The sequence below is a fragment of the Bubalus kerabau genome, chromosome 14, assembly GCF_029407905.1.
Source record: "Bubalus kerabau isolate K-KA32 ecotype Philippines breed swamp buffalo chromosome 14, PCC_UOA_SB_1v2, whole genome shotgun sequence".
NCBI lineage: Eukaryota > Metazoa > Chordata > Mammalia > Artiodactyla > Bovidae > Bubalus > Bubalus kerabau.
The window spans coordinates 66,081,627-66,102,704 of record NC_073637.1 but is presented as its reverse complement, the minus strand read 5'-3'; the positions used below and the strand labels follow the sequence as shown (position 1 = coordinate 66,102,704).

The 21,078-nt window shown below is 39.4% G+C and overlaps 1 protein-coding gene across 1 annotated transcript in view; it reads right to left on the bottom strand.

Moving 5' to 3' along the window:
* Positions 1–848: 848 nt before the first annotated feature.
* ANKRD46 (ankyrin repeat domain 46) overlaps positions 849–21,078 on the bottom strand; it is a 41,402-nt gene continuing 21,172 nt past the window's right edge. The window contains exons 2-5 of the mRNA XM_055546521.1: positions 15,238–15,333; positions 10,705–11,042; positions 9,328–9,486; positions 849–2,897 (exon numbers count right to left, since the gene is read on the bottom strand). Coding sequence (XP_055402496.1) covers positions 2,681–2,897; positions 9,328–9,486; positions 10,705–11,015 — 687 coding nt within the window. The 5' untranslated portion in view covers positions 11,016–11,042; positions 15,238–15,333 and the 3' untranslated portion in view covers positions 849–2,680. The remainder of the gene's footprint in view (positions 2,898–9,327; positions 9,487–10,704; positions 11,043–15,237; positions 15,334–21,078) is intronic.

The window sequence follows — 21,078 nt, the reverse complement described above, 5'->3', positions numbered from 1 at the left end:
TAAAAGCAAAGAACAAACATATAATTGGAGATAGAGCCTGAAGGTGGAATCGCTATTCCACTATGGCCTGTCTGACCTTAAGTAACTGACCAATTACTCAACCCTCACAGTGTCAGTGTCCTCATCTTACAGGGAACATAAGGATGATCATAAGGATTAAATGATAGTGAAGTCGCTCAGTCGGGTCTGACTCTCTGCGACCCTGTGGACTGTGTCCATGGGATTCTCCAGGCAAGAGTACTGGAGTGGGTTGCCATTTCCTTCTCCAGGGGATCTTCCCAACCCAGGGATCAAACCCAGGTCTCCAGCATTGTAGGCAGACGCTTTATCATCTGAGCCACCAGGGAAGTCTCAGGATTAAATGAGATGAGGCTTTAAAGTGACCTGTACAATTGGGAGGTGCTTAATCATGGTAGTTATTATCACTCTTGGGCTTCCCAGGTGGCGCTAGTGGTAAAGAACCCACCTGTCAATGCAGGAGACCTAAGAGATGTGGGTTTGCTCCCTGGGTCAGGAAGATCCCTTGGAGAAGGGTGTGGTAACCCACTCCAGTATTCTTGCCTGGAGAATCCCACTGACAGAGGAGCCTGGTGGGCTATAGTTCATGGGGTCGCAGAGTTGAACACGACTGAAGTGACTTAGCAACACTAGCATTATCACTCTTAAAACCCTAAGCAATTCACCCAAATTAGTGTCAGAACATTTATAAGGCAAACAGAAAGGAAACTTGATACACATATTACATGGGGTTTCAAAAAAAGCTCTTTGCTTTTTTGAACAGCCAACTGGAACCTATTTTTTAAAAATCCTAAATTAAAAGAAAACAATGATAAATAAGAAAATAGATTGTGATTAAGAGATTATAAATATATTTATTGGTAATATTATTGAATACTGAATGCAGAGAACAGAATACAAAGAAATCAACACTTAAAAGGAAACATTAATCTTTAAAAATGCAATATATTTACATATATGTTAACCAATTTTGCACATCTGTTTAGAGTTACAAACAAATACAAAGCTAATTCCAAAGCTTTTAATTTGAAGTGTTCTCCATTCTAACGTCCACTGCTTTTTGCTGTATTTACACCAAGTATGATTAATTTTGTTTGCAGCTAATCTAAAAGCAAGAGGCTATGAGCTGACCCTGAGGCAGTTAGGTACATCAGGAATTTCAGAACAGCTCTTTAAGACAGGATAAAGTCACATGAAAGAAGATGCCTCAATCCTAGATATATAAATTCAGAAGAGAAAATAGAAGCAAAAGGAATCACAGAAATACCAATTCTGTTCTAAATTATAATTTCTAATTCTAGCAACAATTCAATTAGCAGCAGCTTAGAGGACTATGTTCTAAAAAATAAAACCATTAGTTCTTTCACCACAATTTTCTGACTATACCTAATGAATAATTATCAAGTCTTCATATCTTTTTTTTTAATAACCCAATAATATGATATAAACATAGCGGAATCATTAACAAGAGGCCTTCAAACACACTGCAGAAAGCTTCAATATAGTTTTGGGGCCAGATTTCAATTTACATAATATTACCATTCATAAAGACACCTGGTACAATACTGTTCAGCACTGTTAACTCAGAAATGCTCCATCCATTCTTTCCATCAGGGAACAACTGACATGGATGGGATTGTTACGACAATTCTAACAGGGCCTCTAAAGAGGATTGCACATAAAATGAAAAAATTATGAACTATGATATAATCATGACAACACAGCTAGCTTATAGAACTGAATTTTTCACCATAATAATGGTACTACAGAATTACAGTGACATTAAACATCAGAAATATTTATTTCTGCTAACTACTGAGTAGAAAAAGTCTTCCAACTGTATTTTTGATGAATAGGATATCTTTGAAATAAACACTAGGGGGAAATTAAAAGTTTCTCAATTGAAAATTCTCAAGGTCATTTTTCACAGATATTAACAACAAGCAAAGCAACTTACAAAAAAAATCAAGCTTATCTTAAAAACAAATAAATATAAGATCAAATCAATCATTTTTGAGGAAAATATAGCTCCTTTTCAAAAGTTCTGTTTGGTTTGTGACTAGACTTGAAAATATTAAAATAAACCAAAGAGATCCCTTGAAAATATTAAAATAAACCAACAGATCCCAACAATGCTGATTTGCGCTACAAGATCTGAAAAAAGGGCTTCAGGTTTTAAGCTGAAGGTTTCATTTCCCCATACCCTACTATTCCCCAGAGAAAGTAAATAGTGAAAAGCAGCTCTTGTAAAAATACACAAAAACAAAACAAAACTACCAACCACAACTAATCATATAAAACAAACTTTAAACATTTCACTCTAGTTGGTCTTATGTTAGGGTAAGGTTTCTGTAGCAAGGATTTCCTAGTCTCATCCTCTCTCTCTCATTCGTTAGTCAATGCCACATTGTTATCAAACAAGGCTATGCTGAGCCTTTCCTAAGAAGTCAGGCTGAGCTGGAGGTAGCTTTAGGACAGCATCCTTGACTACAGTATGTAGTTAGTTCAAACAGACAGGTTGTTCTAAAAGGATTACAATGTGTAAAAATGCAAAAAGAAACAAAAGTACAGCCCTCACTGCTCTGCACTAAGAGATTTTGAGAAACAGAACGAACACTGGAAGCCAGGACACTGGCATCTGTCTCCTCTCCCAGGAGCTCCTCTAATGCACCAGTTCAGGCTGGTTTTCCACGAAGGGCAGCACCCCACTTACATAGTAGGCGATGCCAAGAGACAGCAGAGCGATGACAAAGATCAAGAGCAGCACCCTCCAGAAGCCCAGATCCTCTACAAACTCCTGCCACGTGGTGCGGAAGCTGGACAGGACCCCCTCCCCCTGCTGCAGGTTGGGATTGAGGAGGGAATGGCTTTCCATGGCGCTGTGAGAGAAGCAAAGGGAAAGAAAGGGCATGAAACAACACATCACCCATTTCAAAAACAAAAAACCAAAGAAACTGCATTGTTTAAGAAGACTAATCTTAAAATATACATTGACGAGAAAAAAACTGACATATATATTCTAACCCATTTATGTACCGATTTAAATACCCATTTATGTACCGATTTAAATATCTGCAAGTATTTGGACAATTTACCTTGAACCATAAATTGCTAAACAATAATGATTATGTTCCTTGGTTAAGTATCTAGAAGAGTCAAAGGTAGAAGCTCCAATACTTAGACTATCTGATACTAAGAGCCGATTCATCGGGAAACACCTTTATGCTAGCAAGATTGAGGGCTGCAGGAAAAGGGGGCAACAGAGGATGAGATGGTTACATGGCATCATCAACTCAATGGACATGAGTTTGAGCAAACTCCAGGAGATGGTGAAGGACAGGGAAGCTGGCATGCTACAGTCCATGGGGTCGCAAAGAGTTGGACACAACTGAACAACAACAAAAACATCCCAACCGTGAAGCAGAAGTCTTGAAAGTGAAAGTGAAGTAGCTCAGTTGTGTCCGACTCTTTGTGACTCCGTGGACGTAGCCTGCCAGGCTCGTCCCTCCATGGGATTCTCAAGGCAAGAATACTGGAGTGGGTTGCCATTTCCTTCTCCAGGGGATCTTCCCAACCCAGGGATCAAATCCGGGTCTCCTGCATTGCAGGCAGACGCTTTAACCTCTAAGCCACCAGGGAAGAAGTCTTGAACAGTGTGTGAATCTTAAAGGCGGATTTTTATCAATTTAGTTCAATAATCTGACCAATGAAGGAATTCCTTCTTTAAACTGAAATACTCTAATAATGGATGCTTACTCTGTTGTACACTTGGACAGGGCTAGCCATTAGTGATTCCTCTTAATAGCTTCTTCCCACTGGTTTTAGCTCTATCTTGTACAATAAAACAAAATAAGTTTACTTCTCTTCTGTATAAAGGCTGAGTCTAGTTGAAAATAAGGTAGTACAAGTACCATAAAAACTATATAAGTGAGAACATGACTGCTACACACAGTATATCTGACACTGGTATTCGAGAGGCTGCACTGTGATGAGTTTGAAGCTCCAAGAGATTAGCACCCACAATTATGTCACAACATGCAGGACCAATAACAGGGTATCATTTAGATTAAAGCCACAATGACCATAATCATAGGTATCAACTAGTGATTGCTGTTATTCTTCTTTCTAAACTTCTTTTCATATTCTTCTGACCATCTTGGGACAGAACAATGGAAACAGCACAAAACAAGGTCTTAGAGTCTGGTTCATCATGCACAGCTGACAGGTTTTTTTGGTAAGTTACAATTTTACTTTATTCACCGACACTGTTAACCACAGACCTTTCAGCTTTTCCTGGCATTAGTGTCTTTTCCAATCCTAGGAAAATGACTTTGTAAAGGGCCAGTCTGTTTGCCATCCAAACTTTTTTTATATGATAAAAAATGTTTATCTTCTGAATAGGAGAAGACATTTTCAATGGGAATTTTTAACAATACAAAAATTTGAAGAAAACTCTAGCAAGTTCAAAGATAAGATTAGAACTCTGAGAAGTTCAGGAGAGGTTAATTTTTTTTTTTTGGCTCACTTCTCTATTTATTAAATAATCACATGTGGAGAGGCACAAAGCACTTAAGTTTTATATGACTACAAAGTTATCACAAATCCCAAACTTCTTAGCCACAGATATTTCACTTACTCTCTTTAAAAAAAAGGCTTTTAAAACATCTGAGTTAGCTTGATACACAGAGACTCTGAACTACATATTTTTAAATGCTTGTACTTCCTGCTCTAATAATGTCTTCATTTTGACTTACATGAAATTTATTGACTACATCTGATTCAAAATGCTCTCATACTTAAAGGTGTTAGATATACAGGTATCCCCCACTTTTTGAAAGTTCACTTTATGCCACCTCACTTTTAAGAAACATCTACTATACTACCTGTATTTGCTAATTAAAAGAAATTCCGAGAGGATTTTTGCTTTTATAGGAAGAAAGGCATAAAGCAAAACAGTGTTCAGCGTTTGTCTTGCAGCAAGACTGGCACCGCCCAGCTCCTTCCCCAGGAACCTCACAGCATCTCGGTGTCCAGCTGCCCAGCCCTGAACGGTGCTTGGAGCACCTGTGTTTTAACTCAGTTTGTTCTGTGCATCTGTTAGTAAGATGAGTCCTAAGGTTCTTCACTTTATGCCATCTCAACTTAAGGAAAAGTTTCCTAGGAACATTCTACTTTTGGATAGTGGGGGTGGGGTGGGGACCTATAAAATGAGACTTCAGTTGCGCCTTCTCTAAGAGCTCATGAAGTTCTGACACTCAGAACTGTCTATGGTGACTTGATCCAATGAAATATTTTCTACTATCTAGGAAATGTGTGATTCTAGTATGATGGTCTGTGTGTACAATGTTTAATTTTTTTGTACACTGTGTCTACACTGTCTCTGTCAGCCCACACCTAACATAAAAAGAACTAAATTAAACTTAGGTTAAATGGTGTAGGGAAATATTTTTCATCAACTTGATTTATAGGCCCTTAAGAAGTTATGCTATGTTTCAGGGAATTATAAAGGAACATGAAAATACTAAATACATTCAAAATCTTGCTTTATCTCCTGTTCTAGAAAAGGCTAATCATCACATAGCTATGCCACAATGCCATGTACTAGCCAACACCTTTAAGCTTCCCCCTCACTTTAAGTTGATATAATTCATGTACCATAAAATTCATCTTTCTAAAGTACATGATTTAGTGTTATTTAGAAAATTCACAAAGCTGCAGAACCACCTCCACTATCTAATTTCATCTTACCTCTATAATGAACCCTGTGCCCTTCAGCAGCCACCGGCCCTTGTCCCTTCCCCTGCTCCTGGCAACCCCTCCTGCCTTCTGTGCCTGGCTTCTCTCATGGAGCATGTTTTCAAAGCTCATCAGTGTTGTGGCACATGTCAGTTATTTCATTACTTTTTATAGTGGGATAATATTTCACTGAATGGATAGATGACATTTTGCTTATCCATTCATCAACGATGGACTTTTGGGTGGTTTCTACCTTTTGGCTATTATAAATAAAGCTTCTGTGAAATTTGCATACAAGTTTTTGTGTAAACATGTGTTTTCAGTTTTCTTGGGTATATACCAAAAAGTGGAATTGTTGGGTCATATGGTGACTCTGTGTAACTTTTTGAGGAGTTGGCAGACTGTCTTCCACAGCAGCTACTTTACATTCCCACCAGCAATGTAGGGTGGTTCAAATTTTCCTACATCATTGCCAGTACTTGTTATTGTCCATCTTTTTGACTGCAACCGTTCTGTTGGGTATGAAGTGGTATTTCACTCTGGTTTCAATTTGCATTTTCCCTAATGACCAATGATGCTGCTTTTAAGCTTTCTAATTTAAGCTTCAACCACACCTTCCTATCATGACACTGAAGGGCAGGAGTAAGACCAGGCAACTAGGTAGTACAAGTATTAATAATTCAATTTTTAAAGAACAAGCTTTACCTAATGCTGTCAATAATATGAATCCTCATATTGAAGTGCAATGGCATGTATGTGAAAGAAGCAGGAATAAATATTTTACACTGCACTGCTCAAATGACTAATCACTTCTGAGTTAATAAGGAATCACAACTGAGGCAAAATAAAACATATTTCTAATACAGAGATGTCAAGAAACTGGCTAGTAACAAAATATACCAAGCAAGATCCTGAAAATAGACCAGGAAGAGCACATCTAGGACATTTTTCACGGTAAAGAAGCCCAAAGTCATTATGAAAATAAATTTCAAGTTATTTTGGAAGCATATGCTCTTTAACAAAAAACAGATAACTCAATGTTATTAAATTTCTTACAGCAATCTGACCGCCAATCCAGAGCACACAGGTGAGAGAAGGGCTTGCCAGTGCACCGCTGACTTCTTATTTTATGTACTTGTCAGCCTTCAGTGATAAGTCATGAGGAGCATGCACCATTTTAGAAGTAAAACACTTTAATTTCTTTGGACAATAATAAGTGTTTACCACAAGCAAAATAATCCTAAACCTGAGAGTGGAATTAGTGGTCCCGAAGAAGTACATGAGCAAGTCTATGAAGAGGGAGGAAAGGAATCATGCGCACAGAGGAATCAAATTAAGGGTGAAGTATGAAAGCCAGAGAGGATTTCATCTGGAACTCACAAACAATGATCCCAAAGTCTAAGTGGACCATATGATCCTAATTCTAAGTCCTGGTCAATCTGCTACTGAGTCAGTAGCTAATGAGGGCCCCAGGCCCCTGAAAAATCTAGGAGGAGATTATGTAAGTTCATTATACTTCTTACCTTGCAATATCTGGAAGGCTGAAATTACATGGTGGTCAACCAAACTACAAGCTGGTACAACTAAATCTGGCCTAGAGGCTTTACCTGTTGAGCCCGTGACGCCAAGAGAAAAGATGACTGATCACCTTGTCAGAGCTTCCTGAACTATGTTCTGAATGGCTTTTAGATGAGGAATGAGGAGCTATTTGAGACCATGTCAGTCACTCCATCTTAGCTTCAGTTACATACAGGAGCCCAAATTTCATTTGTTCCAACTCATGGTAAAGTCACTTGCACATCACTGAATTGTGTATGTGTTAAATCTTGTTTTACTCTCCTCCTGTTTTACTTTTCCCTTAGCACTTTAATTCCCTATTTCTGGAACTACCTTTCCTAATATTGTCCAAGTTCTTCTATCTTTCTCTGCCTTTTTTGAAATCCCATTCTTTTTGTGACCTGTACCTAAATTCTCAAACTCCTGTTTCCTTCTCTCCTATTCGGCTCTTCTCTTGTCCTGCCAGTACAGCAGGCTGCCCTCCACAGTGGCCAACAGAACATTCTGTGCATGTGGGCACACAGTGTTTTCTGTTGATGGCTTTTCAATCGTAATCTGGAGCCATAAGGACCAATAGAGAGTTCTAACAAAGTGTCAAGCACTTTACTTGAAAGCAAATAAATATAAAGCTGACAAAAAGTTGTCAAAAAAGATTCACTCAATGTAAGACCAGAAACTATAAAACTCTTAGAGGAAAACATAGGCAGAACACTCTTTGGCATAAATCACAGCAAGATCCTCTATGACCACCTTCTAGAGCAATGGAAATAAAAACAAAAATAAACAAGTGGGACCTGATTAAACTTAAAAGCTTTTGCACAGGAAAGGAAAATATTAACAAGGTGAAAAGACAAGTCTCAGAAAGGGAGAAAATAATAGCAAATGAGACAACTGACAAAGGATTAATCTTCAAAATATACAAGCAGCTCATGGAGCTCAATGTCAGAAAAACAACACCCCAATCAAAAGTGGGCAGAAAACCTAAACTGACATTTCTCCAAAGAAGACACACAGATGGCTAATAAACACATGAAAAGATGCTCAACGTCCCTCATTATTAGAGAAATGCAAATCAAAACTATAGTGAGGTATCACCTCACACTGATCAGAATGGCCATCATCAAAAAATCCACAAACAATGAATGTTGGAGAGGGTGTGGAGAGAAGGGAACCCTCTTGCACTGCTGGTGGGAATGTAAATTGATGCAGCTACTATGGAGAACAGTATGCAGATTCCAAAAAAAAAGAACCTAGAAATAAAACTACCATATGACCCAACAATCCCACTAATGGACACGTACCCTGAGAAAACCATAATTTAAAAAGACATACGCACCCCAATGTTCATTGCAGCACTATTTATAATAGCTAGGACATGGAAGCAATCTAGATGTCCATGGACAGATGAATGGATAAAGAAGCTATAGAAGATATACAAAAGGGAATATTACTCAGCTACAAAAAGGAATGCATTTGAGTCAATTCTAATGAGGCAGATGAACCTAGAGCCCATTAAACAGAGTGAAGTCTAAGTCAGAAAGTGAAAAATACTGTGTATATTAACACATGTAAATGGACTCTAGAAAGATGGTACTGATGAACCTACTCGCAGGGGAGCAATGGAGAAGGAGACATAGAGAACAGGCTTGTGGCCACAGAGGGGGAAGGTGGGGGCGGGACAAACTGAGAGAGGAGCACTGAAATGTATATATTATCATACAGAAAACAGAGAGCCAGCGGGAATTTTAAATTTGTCTCAGGGAGCTCAAATCGGTGCTCTGTGACAACCTAGGGGGTGGGATGGTGGGGCGGTAGTGTGGGGGAGGCTCAACAGGGAGGGGACATATGTATGTCTATGGCTGATTCATGTGGATGTATGGCAGAAACCAGCACAGTACTGTAGAGCAATTATCCTCCAATTAAAAACAAATAAATTTAAAAAGACAAAAGAAACAAACCACAAAAAAAGATTCACCCAAAGTGACTTGCCTCTTAAAAAAATGAAATCTTAAGTACCTTTCACTCTCAGCTGTCTGCATGGTCTCTAGCTTTGAGTGAGTTCCTCTGTTAAATCCTTTTACCTCCTGTTCTTCCAACGATTCCAGCAATCGGATGACATCTTTATTCACTCCCCTGCGCTTTGCCAGAACTAGGGGTGTAGCACCTTGATGGTTGCTAAAAAGTTCATAAAAATAAAAATAGCTGTTACACTATACTGTTAGTAGCCATTTGTGGGGATCTCAGTGAGGAAGGCATGGGCCCCATTAACTCAAAATTAAAACCAGAACAGAACCAGTGGTTGAGATGGAGCCTGAATTTTGAGTTAACCTTTTTTTTTTCTTTTAGGAAAAAGGAAAAAATATACATAGTCAAGAGTAAATAAATGAGAATAAAGAAAAAAGGGCATCTTCCTAGAAACTAACTGGAAAAGTCTAGATTCTAGATTCATTCTTATCTGACATTTGTTTATATATTATAAAATATTAATATTTTATTATATTTTATTTATATTTATATTTCATGAGAACAGTGTCTATTTTTTTAAATGTCTAAGAACTAAAAGAAAAAAAAAAACCCAAGCTCAAAAGCAATAAAATAATCTGCTTTGGTTCACCTAACCATTTAACAACAGGAGAAAGCCTGACCAACACTGAATCCTGTAGTTAATTCCTAGACATTTTGTCCTATAGTAGCAGAATCATTTACTGTCTTATTCGGATTTAGGGACATTATAGCACCAATAAATTAGGTATAAAAATGTATCTTAAAGGTCAAGGTTTCTTTTTAAAGTGACCTGATATTGTTCCCACTCAAGAGACAAGGTATCACTAAAACAAAACAAAAAACACTACTTCTTCAAATTGTTCAGTATAAGAAGGACTCTTATACTTCATGAGTCCAGAGAGATAATGAAGCTAGTCTGGTATATTACACGATAGAAGTCAAACAAGCTTTGGAATCAGGTGGAACTAGTTTTAAATTCCAACTGTGTTAAGTCATTTAACCCAGAATTCTTGTCTCAACTATTTCATCTATAAAGTGAATACTTAAGAGCTATTCATTCTGAAGATTAAATGAGCTAACACAGTAAACGCAGTGCCCAGGTCATAACAGATTTTCAACAAATGTTAGTTCTTCTTTTTCCCTTGTCTTATAATACATAATTAATTAGTAGCAGAACTTAGCCACTATTTTCATAGAAAACTTTACATTGCTTCAGCACAAATCTAGAAGTCAGGCTCTTGTTCCCTCACTCATTGTCCTCAATACCTTTCTGAGCTTGTCACTACACTTGATCAATGAGGAAACAAAATCAATAGATTCCAAGATTAGACCACTGGCTGAGAGGCTAATGGGAGGAAGTGACGAGACTTCAAAAACCACAGAACTTACCAAATATCAATTTTGAGTCCATTGGAAACCAAGAATTGAATAGTATCCACATGGCCACAGAGATGAAGAGCTGTGTTTCCCTGATAATCAGTGGCCAGGAGATCAGCACCAAATTTATGTAACAACTGGCAGATGTCTACATTCCCTCTGGCTGCTGCGAGGTGAAGGCCTGTTCTGCCCCTGCTGTCACGAATATTTGGGTCAAAGCCACTTTCCAAAAGCCTCTTGGAGTAGTTAAAGTCTCCATCAATACAGGCCTGTAGCAAGGGTACATTAGTCTGAGAAGAATCATTTACAAAAACGTAGGACATTGTTCGGTTGTGGTGGATGGAATGTGCCTGTAAAGAAACATGAGGTGAGTTGAGATTCAGAGAAGTCAAACTAAATCAAGAGAGTGAAGTCATTTAGAAAAGTACTATTTCTTACCTTCTTGGTCTCCTGCCTCTAATAAGTTACTTAACCAAACAGAAACATCAGAGTTATCAATTATATCTTATTTTCCATTAAAATGTCTAAGTTTTCCCATATCTGCTGGATCAAAATTCAATTAAATTATCATAAAGCCCTTTTTCATCATATAAAAAGACTGAGATATTTTTAAAGTAAAGCAAGACATAAGCGCTTAGATTTAGCTTTATTACATTGTCGGAAGACATAGACAGTAAGTTCCTTACACACACACACATACACACACAGCAGTTCTCTTTCATATATTTGTTTCTTATTGAGATATTCTATACGGTAAAACAGAATCATGTGCTCAAAAGTTAACTGAATCAGCATAAAAAAAACAATTAACTTAATTCACACTCAGTAAACACCTGCTCGATGCTGTTTGGGGTTAGATGTGGGTTCGATCCCTGGGTTGGGAAGGTCCCCTGGTGGAAAGCAGGGCAGCCCACTCCAGTATTCTTGCCTGGGAAATCCCACGGACAGAGGAGCCTGGCGGGCCACAGTCCAGGGGGTTGCAAAGAGTTGGACACGACTGAGCAACTATCAGTTTCACTTTCAAATGCTGTTTAGAGCACAAAGGTCAAATTTTAATAGAAAGAGAAAAGCTAAGGAAAGCAGAAAACTAAATTTAAAAACCAGACCTATCATGAAATTAAGAATGTCCATCTTTTTTACAGTATTGATCCTATTCTGCTTTGTTCTATGGTTATCTAGCTACCTGATTTTGCCAAACGCCCACTGTCTGAAGATGGAGAGATGAGGTCTCCATGGGAATAGCTGTGTCCATGCTAATATTGCACCCATCCGAGTAGACTCACTTCACCAAGGGGTTTGTCCACACCTCTTTCACTGACACTCCCCGCCCCTAGAAATCTCTTGGGTCTCTCAGTGTGCATGCATGCATGTGCATCTCCAACCCACCTGCAACCATCTCTTCCTTGAATCATTTAAGAAAAAGTTAAAGCCTGACATGAGAAACTTTACTAAGCAGTTAAAGAGAAAACAAACTGAAAGAAGAAAACAAAGGCAGAGACTAATAATGTGTTTGTAAAGATGGCTCCTAAGGTTATAAAAGTTTAGTCACAAATGAGCTGGCTTGTAATTTACGAGGCAAAGTCTTTCTGGAACACAGATGGAATTGGATGCTAGATCAATCTATTGTGCCTAACCTCACAGGGATTCAGAAAGCCTGGCTCTGGAGTCTGGTGAGATTCTTGGCCGGTACTCCTTTTAGCCTGGTTTCCCACAGAGCCACTGCCCCTCTGGTCCTGGGCCATGTTAAGCTCTGCTGCTGCCATGAGGGCAAAGGGGAAACAGTAAGACAGACAGAGGGCCTGTTCTGAGCCAGGCACCGCATTAAGGGCTTTTAATGAATTTTATTTAATCTTCCCAATAAGTCCATCTGCAGCTATTCTGGAGCCCCCCAAAATAAAGTCTGACACTGTTTCCACTGTTTCCCCATCTATTTCCCATAAAGTGATGGGACCAGATGCCATGATCTTCGTTTTCTAATGTTGAGCTTTAAACCAACTTTTTCACTCTCCTCTTCACTTTCATCAAGAGGCTTTTTAGTTCCTCTTCACTTTCTGCCATAAGGGTGGTGTCATCTGCGTATCTGAGGTTATTGATATTTCTCCTGGCAATCTTGATTCCAGCTTGTGCTTCTTCCAGCCCCACGTTTCTCATGATGTACTCTGCATATAAGTTAAATAAGCAGGGTGACAATATACAGCCTTGACGTACTCCTTTTCCTATTTGGAACCAGTCTGTTGTTCTGTGTCCAGTTCTAACTGTTGCTTCCTGACCTGCATATAGGTTTCTCAAGAGGCAGGTCAGGTGCTCTGGTATTCCCATCTCTTTCAGAATTTTCCACAGTTCATTGTGAGCCACACAGTCAAAGGCTTTGGCATAGTCAATAAGGCAGAAATAGATGTTTTTCTGGAACTCTCTTGCTTTTTCCATGATCCAGCGAATATTGGCAATTTGATCTCTGGTTCCTCTGCCTTTTCTAAAACCAGCTTGAACATTTGGAAGTTCACGGTTCACATATTGCTGAAGCCTGGCTTGGGGAATTTTGAGCATTACTTTACTAGCATGTGAGATGAGTGCAATTGTGCGGTAGTTTTAACATCATCTGGCATTGCCTTTCTTTGGGATTGGAATGAAAACTGAACTTCTCCAGTCCTGTGGCCACTGCTGAGTTTTCCAAATTTCCTGGCATATTGAGGGCAGCACTTTCACAGCATCATCTTTCAGGATTTGAAATAGCTCAACTAGAATTCCAACACCTCCACTAGCTTTGTTCATAGTGATGCTTTCTAAGGCCCACTTGACATCACATTCCAGGATGTCTGGCTCTAGGTCAGTGATCACACCATCGTGATTATCTAGGTTGTAAAGATCTTTTTTGTACAGTTCTTCTGTGTATTGCCACCTCTTCTTAATATCTTCTGCTTCCGTTTTAGGTCCATACCATTTCTGTCCCTTATCGAGCCCATCTTTGCATGAAATGTTTCCTTGGTATCTCTAATTTTCTTGAAGAGATCTCTCTTCTCCAAAATCACTGCAGATGGTGATTGCGGCCATGAAATTAAAAGACGCTTACTCCTTGGAAGGAAAGTTATTACCAACCTAGATAGCATATTAAAAATCAGAGACATTATTTTGCCAACAAAGGTCCATCTAGTCAAGGCTATGGTTTTTCTAGTGGTCATGTATGGATGTGAGAGTTGGACTGTGTAGAAAGCTGAGTGCTGAAGAATTGATGCTTTTGAACTGTGGTATTGGAGAAGACTCTTGAGAGTCTCTTGGACTGCAGGGAGATCCAACCAGTCCATCCTAAAGGAGATCAGTTCTGGGTGTTCATTGGAAGGACTGATGTTGAAACTAAACTCCAATACTTTGGCCACCTCATGCGAAGAGTTGACTCATTGGAAAAGACCCTGATGCTGGGAGGGATTGGGGGCAGGAGGAGAAGGGGACGACAGAGGATGAGATGGCTGGATGGCATCACTGACTCAATGGACATGAGTTTGGGTAAACTCTGGGAGTTGGTGATGGACAGGGAGGCCTGGTGTGCTGCGATTCATGGGAGTCGGACACGACTGAGTGACTGAATTGAATAAGCCCATGGTAAGATTTACTATACTTGATTTTAGTAGGGGTCATTGAAGCATTCTAAGTCAAGGAAATGGCATAGTCTTAGTATATCATTCTTTCAAAAAGATGATTTTGTTGGCAATATAAAGAGGTTGGATTGGAGGGGCTCAAGACTGGAGACAGGGAGATCAATCAATAACTCATTGTAGAAATCCAGGCAAGAAATGAGGATAGCCTGATCTAATACAGTGGCAGAGAGAAGGGGGCATACTGGAGGGATAGCCTAGATAGAATTAACACAGATATGTAGGGTGAGAAGGAACTGTTAAGGGTAATTCTAAATAAGGGAGAAATCTGCTTATGATTAAGAATTACAGAAATCAAGATAAGATAAACTTCAGATTATGATATTATATAATACTTTTAAAAGAAACTAACCCAATGGGAAGATGTTAATCAAAAAACAGTCAAAAATTCTCGTTCAAGGTAATCTCCCTATTTTCCCCTATAGTATTCATTAACTGGATCATAAAAAAAGACAGAGGTATCACAAATGTCTTAAAAATTAAGATACCACGTATCAAGGATTTTTCAAGAGGTAATGTGCTTTGGTTAAATTCTCTAAGAATAGATAATGAAAAACAATCTACTTGGTGTTTTTGAACCAAAAAACATAGTGTTTTTTGGTTCTAACACAGTAAGAATTCTTGTGGTTTTCAGACTGGGATTCTTTTGAATATTGGCTCAGTAAAAAGGGCAAGACTTTCTTGTCTATTTTTTGAGTGAGAATAAGCATGGTATATTATGTGAGTTTCTCTGTGTCCTTAAGAAACTACTAACCTCCAAATTGAATAAGCCTAAAGTCTAACGATAGATCATATTTTTCATCTTGATTACAGAACTGAATATACCCAAATTCAAGACCACAGTTCACTGAAGTTTTTGCATATTGTGAAGAAGTCCACAGTAGAAAATACTCACGTAAGCCTTAAGATTGGATCTTTCTTTATCACGTGACAGTTTCTCTGAATTCTTAACAAGGTTCACCAGAATATCCAGAAATGTGCCAGCAAGGATCTACAGTAAAGAGAAAATTCAGTTATAACAAAGGACCTGCTGTTCTACTAAACCTAGACAATGTAGAGGGACCTGTAAATACTTTCTAGACCATCAATGGGTAAGGCATCCACTTATGAAGTTGGTAAAGCCACTGAGGAGTAATAAAGTGGCAAAAGGAGCCCACAAACACGGTCAGAAAGACGGAAGAGTCAGATAATGTGCCACCAGCAGTGAAGAAAATTCACTGGACTGTGAAAATTCGCTCTAATGTACCAGAATTTGAAATGCATATTTTTCACATTAGAAACGGTGGCTGCATCTCAGGTTAGCCCACCAAAGCAATTTCAGAAATAAAATCCTATTTGCAGTGGGGGAAAAAAGTAAAAACAATCCAATATTTATGTTAAACCAAATAGGTACGGCTGTGTGGGCGCAGGAGGGCCAAGAGGAGCTACTCCACATTCAAGGTCAGGAGGGGTGGCTGTGAGGAGATACCCCTCGTCCAAGGTAAGGAGCAGCGGCTGTGCTTTGCTGGAGCAGCCGTGAAGAGATACCCCACGTCCAAGGTAAGAGAAACCCAAGTAAGACGGTAGGTGTTGCAAGAGGGCATCAGAGGGCAGACACACTGAAACCATACTCACAGAAAACTAGTCAATCTAATCACACTAGGACCACAGCCTTGTCTAACTCAATGAAACTAAGCCATGCCTGTGGGGCCACCCAAGACAGGCAGGTCATGGTGGAGAGGTCAGACAGAATGTGGTCCACTGGAGAAGGGAATGGCAAACCACTTCAGTATTCTTGCCTTGAGAACTCCATGAACAGTATGAAAAGGTAAAATGATAGGACACTGAAAGAGGAACTCCCCAGGTCAGTAGGTGCCCAATATGCTACTGGAGATCAGTGGAGAAATAACTCCAGAAAGAATGAAGGGATGGAGGCAAAGCAAAACCAATACCCAGTTGTGGATGTAACTGGTGATAGAAGCAAGGTCTGATGCTGTAAAGAGCAATACTGCACAGGAACCTGGAATATCAGGTCCATGAATCAAGGCAAATTGGAAGTGGTCAAACAGGAGATGGCAAGAGTGAATGTCGACATTCTAGGAATCAGCGAACTAAAATGGACTGGAATGGGTGAATTTAACTCAGATGACCATTATATCTACTACGGTGGGCAGGAATCCCTCAGAAGAAATGGAGTAGCCATCATGGTCAACAAAAGAGTCTGAAATGCAGTACTTGGATGCAACCTCAAAAATGACAGAATGATCTCTGTTCGTTTCCAAGGCAAACCATTCAATATCACAGTAATCCAAGTCTATGCCCTAACCAGTAATGCTGAAGAAGCTGAAGTTGAACAGTTCTATGAAGACCTACAAGACCTTTTAGAACTAACACCCAAAAAAGATGTCCTTTTCATTATAGGGGACTGGAATGCAAAAGTAGGTAGTCAGGAAACATCTGGAGTAACAGGCAAATTTGGCCTTGGAGTACAGAATGAAGCAGGGCAAAGGCTAATAGAGTTTTGCCAAGAGAACGCACTGGTCATAGCAAACACCCTCTTCCAACAACACAAGAGAAGACTCTACACATGGACATCACCAGATGGTCAACACCGAAATCAGACTGATTGTATTCTTTGCAGCCAAGGATGGAGAAGCTCTATACAGTCAGCAAAAACAAGACCAGGAGCTGCCTGTGGCTCAGATCAGGAACTCCTTATTGCCAAATTCAAACTTAAATTGAAGAAAGTAGGGAAAACCACTAGACCATTCAGGTATGACCTAAATCAAATCCCTTATGATTATACAGTGGAAGTGAGAAATAGATTTAAGGGACTAGATCTGATAGACAGAGTGCCTGATGAACTATGGACAGAAGTTCATGACACTGTACAGGAGACAGGGATCATGACCATCCCCAAGAAAAAGAGATGCAAAAAAGCAAAATGGCTGTCTGGGGAGGCCTTACAAATAGCTGTGAAAAGAAGAGAAGCAAAAAGCAAAGGAGAAAAGGAAAGATATAAGCATCTGAATGCAGAGTTCCAAAGAATAGCAAGAAGAGATAAAAAAGCCTTCCTCAGCAATCAATGCAAGGAAATAGAGGAAAACAACAGAATGGGAAAGACTAGAGATCTCTTCAAGAAAATCAGAGATACCAAGAGAACATTTCATGCAAAGATGGGCTCGATAAAGGACAGAAATGGTATGGATGGACCTAACAGAAGCAGAAGATATTAAGAAGAGACAGCAAGAATACACAGAAGAACTGTACAAAAAAGATCTTCACGACCAAGATAATCACAATGGTGTGATCACTCACCTAGAGCCAGACATCCTGGAATGTGAAGTCAAGTGGGCCTTAGAAAGCATCACTACAAACAAAGCTAGTCGAAGTGATGGAATTCCAGTTGAGCCATCTCAAATCATGAAAGATGATGCTGTGAAAGTGCTGCACTCAATATGCCAGCAAATTTGGAAAACTCAGCAGTGGCCACAGGACAGTTTTCATTCCAATCCCAAAGAAAGGCAATGCCAAATGATGTTCAAACTACTGCACAATTGCACTCATCTCACATGCTAGTAAAGTAATGCTCAAAATTCCCCAAGCCAGGCTTCAGCAATATGTGAACCGTGAACTTCCAAATGTTCAAGCTGGTTTTAGAAAAGGCAGAGGAACCAGAGATCAAATTGCCAATATTCGCTGGATCATGGAAAAAGCAAGAGAGTTCCAGAAAAACATCTATTTCTGCCTTATTGACTATGCCAAAGCCTTTGACTGTGTGGCTCACAATGAACTGTGGAAAATTCTGAAAGAGATGGGAATACCAGAGCACCTGACCTGCCTCTTGAGAAACCTATATGCAGGTCAGGAAGCAACAGTTAGAACTGGACACAGAACAACAGACTGGTTCCAAATAGGAAAAGGAGTACGTCAAGGCTGTATATTGTCACCCTGCTTATTTAACTTATATGCAGAGTACATCATGAGAAACGTGGGGCTGGAAGAAGCACAAGCTGGAATCAAGATTGCCAGGAGAAATATCAATATCCTCAGATACGCAGATGACACCACCCTTATGGCAGAAAGTGAAGAGGAACTAAAAAGCCTCTTGATGAAAGTGAAGGAGAGTGAAAAAGTTGGCTTAAAGCTCAACATTCAGAAAATGAAGATCATGGCATCTGGTCCCATCACTTCATTGGAAATAGATGGGGAAACAGTGGAAACAGTGTCAGACTTTATTTTGGGGGGCTCCAAAATCACTGCAGATGGTGACTGCAGCCATGAAATTAAAAGACGCTTACTCCTTGGAAGGAAAGTTATGACCAACCTAGGTAGCATATTTAAAAGCAGAGACATTACTGTGCCAACAAAGGTCTGCCTAATCAAGGCTATGGTTTTTCCAGTAGTTATGTATGGATGTGAGAGTTGGACGGTGAAGAAAGCTGAGTGCCAAAGAACTGATGCTTTTGAACTGTGGTGTTGGAGAAGACTTGAGAGTCCCTTGGACTGCAAGGAGATCCAACCAGTCCATCCTAAAGGAGATCAGTCCAGGGTGTTCATTGGAAGGACTGATGCTGAAACTGAAACTCCAATACTTTGGCCACCTATGCGAAGAGTTGACTCATTGGAAAAGACCAATACTGGGAGGGATTGGGGGCAGGAGAAGGGGATGATAGAGGATGAGATGGCTGGATGGCATCACCGACTTGATGGACATCGGTTTGAGTAGACTCCAGGAGTTGGTGACAGACAGGGAGGCCTGGCGTGCTGCAGTTCATGGGGTAGGAAAGAGTCAGACACGACTGAGTGACTGAACTGAACTGAAGTGAAATAGGTACATTTAAGGAAAAAAAAAATTCTAATTTGAATGCTGGTATACTTAAATTTCTGAGATTGTTCCCCCATCTTTTCTCTTCAGTGTGAAAGAAAACTGGCTCAGCTCTAACTGCAGTCTTTTCCACCTACCTGACCTCACCCCTCTTGCACCTTGGTGGTGCCCCATCTCTGTGCTTTCACTGGGAGCCCCTCAGGTTTCCCCTCAGGGCACTGAGAGACATTTCCAGAGACTTCTTTTTGACTACTCTCTCCTCTTGAAGGAACATGGAAGGGAGGGAGGTCATGGACAGGAAGTATGGACCACAAAAAATCCATAGTAATTTGCTAGGTAAACATTTCTGTGTGCCAAAAATGTTCTAGATACCATGCAAAGTGGTAAAGTTGGAAAGTAAAGTCTAAATTCCAAATTTATAGCTCCAGCTGAAATTCATGACTTTTACTAGTCATTCGTGCTGTTATCAAGTCCCCTTAAGTAAACTTATATAGGAAAGTAATTAGTGGCATTTTATGAAGCTCCATTTACCAGTGTAAGTTAGGTTGTATCATAAAGGCTAACAGTGCAAGGCTGGAAGTGAAGACAAGGGCTGACAAGCTGCATGAGAGGACCAGTCCCATAATAGTTCAGCAAATACCCTGATGACACAGTAATACTCAAAACATCCACCCTTCTTGACTGTTTCCTAGTTTTCTGTCGGTCTGTAATAGCAGTTTAGACAAACTTCATTTATCACTGATTTATCAAATCACTCAATTGATTTCCTTGAACAAATAATCTGTGTTTACCCAAAGCTTACTATTTTCCTCTCTTGTCCTGCCCACTGGAGCTGAGTGTTCATGACTAAAGCCTCTAATATATTAATATAAAATCTTCCTTTTTCAATGTTAAAATGGTACAGAGGTTATTTTGAAGTTTGTAACATTTATATTGGGTTAGCCAAAAAGTTCACTTGGGTTTTTCTGTACAACCTTAATAAGAAAACCTGAATGAACTTTTTGGTCAACCCAATATTATGAAAAGGACAACTGCTGCTTTGTGATTGGAGACAGAATTATAGATTATATAGTTATGCACCCCCAAAGTAATCCAAATGTTTCCTTAAATTTACAAGAAAGACTATTTTCTGCGTTTATTTTGATATGACAAGGCCCAATAAGAAAATAAACTTGATCATATTACAAATTTACAATTTCAAACTAAATATTTTATAAATGCATTAGACTTACTAGAAACCTGCCAAGAAAATGTCAAAGACCCTAAATAAATCACTAGAAAGCTATTAATAGCTTCCACCCAAAATAATAGGAATGAATAAAAATCAGGATATATATTAACTGTAGTCCGAAGGGTGAAGAGGACTCAAGATTTTTTTCAGTTAAATTTTTTGAGATAATTGTACATTCAGCTTCAGCTGTAAGAAATAATACAGAGAGATCCTGTGTGGCATCCAGTCAGTTTCCCTCATGATAACATAGAGTAAAATTGTAGTACAACATCAGTCAGGATATTAACTGACACTGATAAAGTCAGGACACGGGCCCAGAACCTCTCCATCCCCACCAGGGTCTTTGCCCACTTACAGCCACACCTATTCCCCTCCTGCCCCCACATTCCCTTAACCCCTGGAAACCACTACCGTCTTCCATTTCTAGAATTCTGTCATTTTAAGAATGATACATAAATGGAGCCATACAGTATGCCACCTTTGAGGATTTTTTTTTTCCACTCAACATAATTCTCTGGAGATTTACCTGGGTTGTTGTCTGTATCAACAGGTTCTTTCAACTGCTGAGTAGTATTCCATGGTATGGATGTACCACAGTTTAACTGTCTACTTACTGAAGGACATCTGATTATCTCTAGTTTGGGGTGTTATGCTAAAGCTTCTAAAACATTCAGGTGCATGTTTTTTATGGGAATATA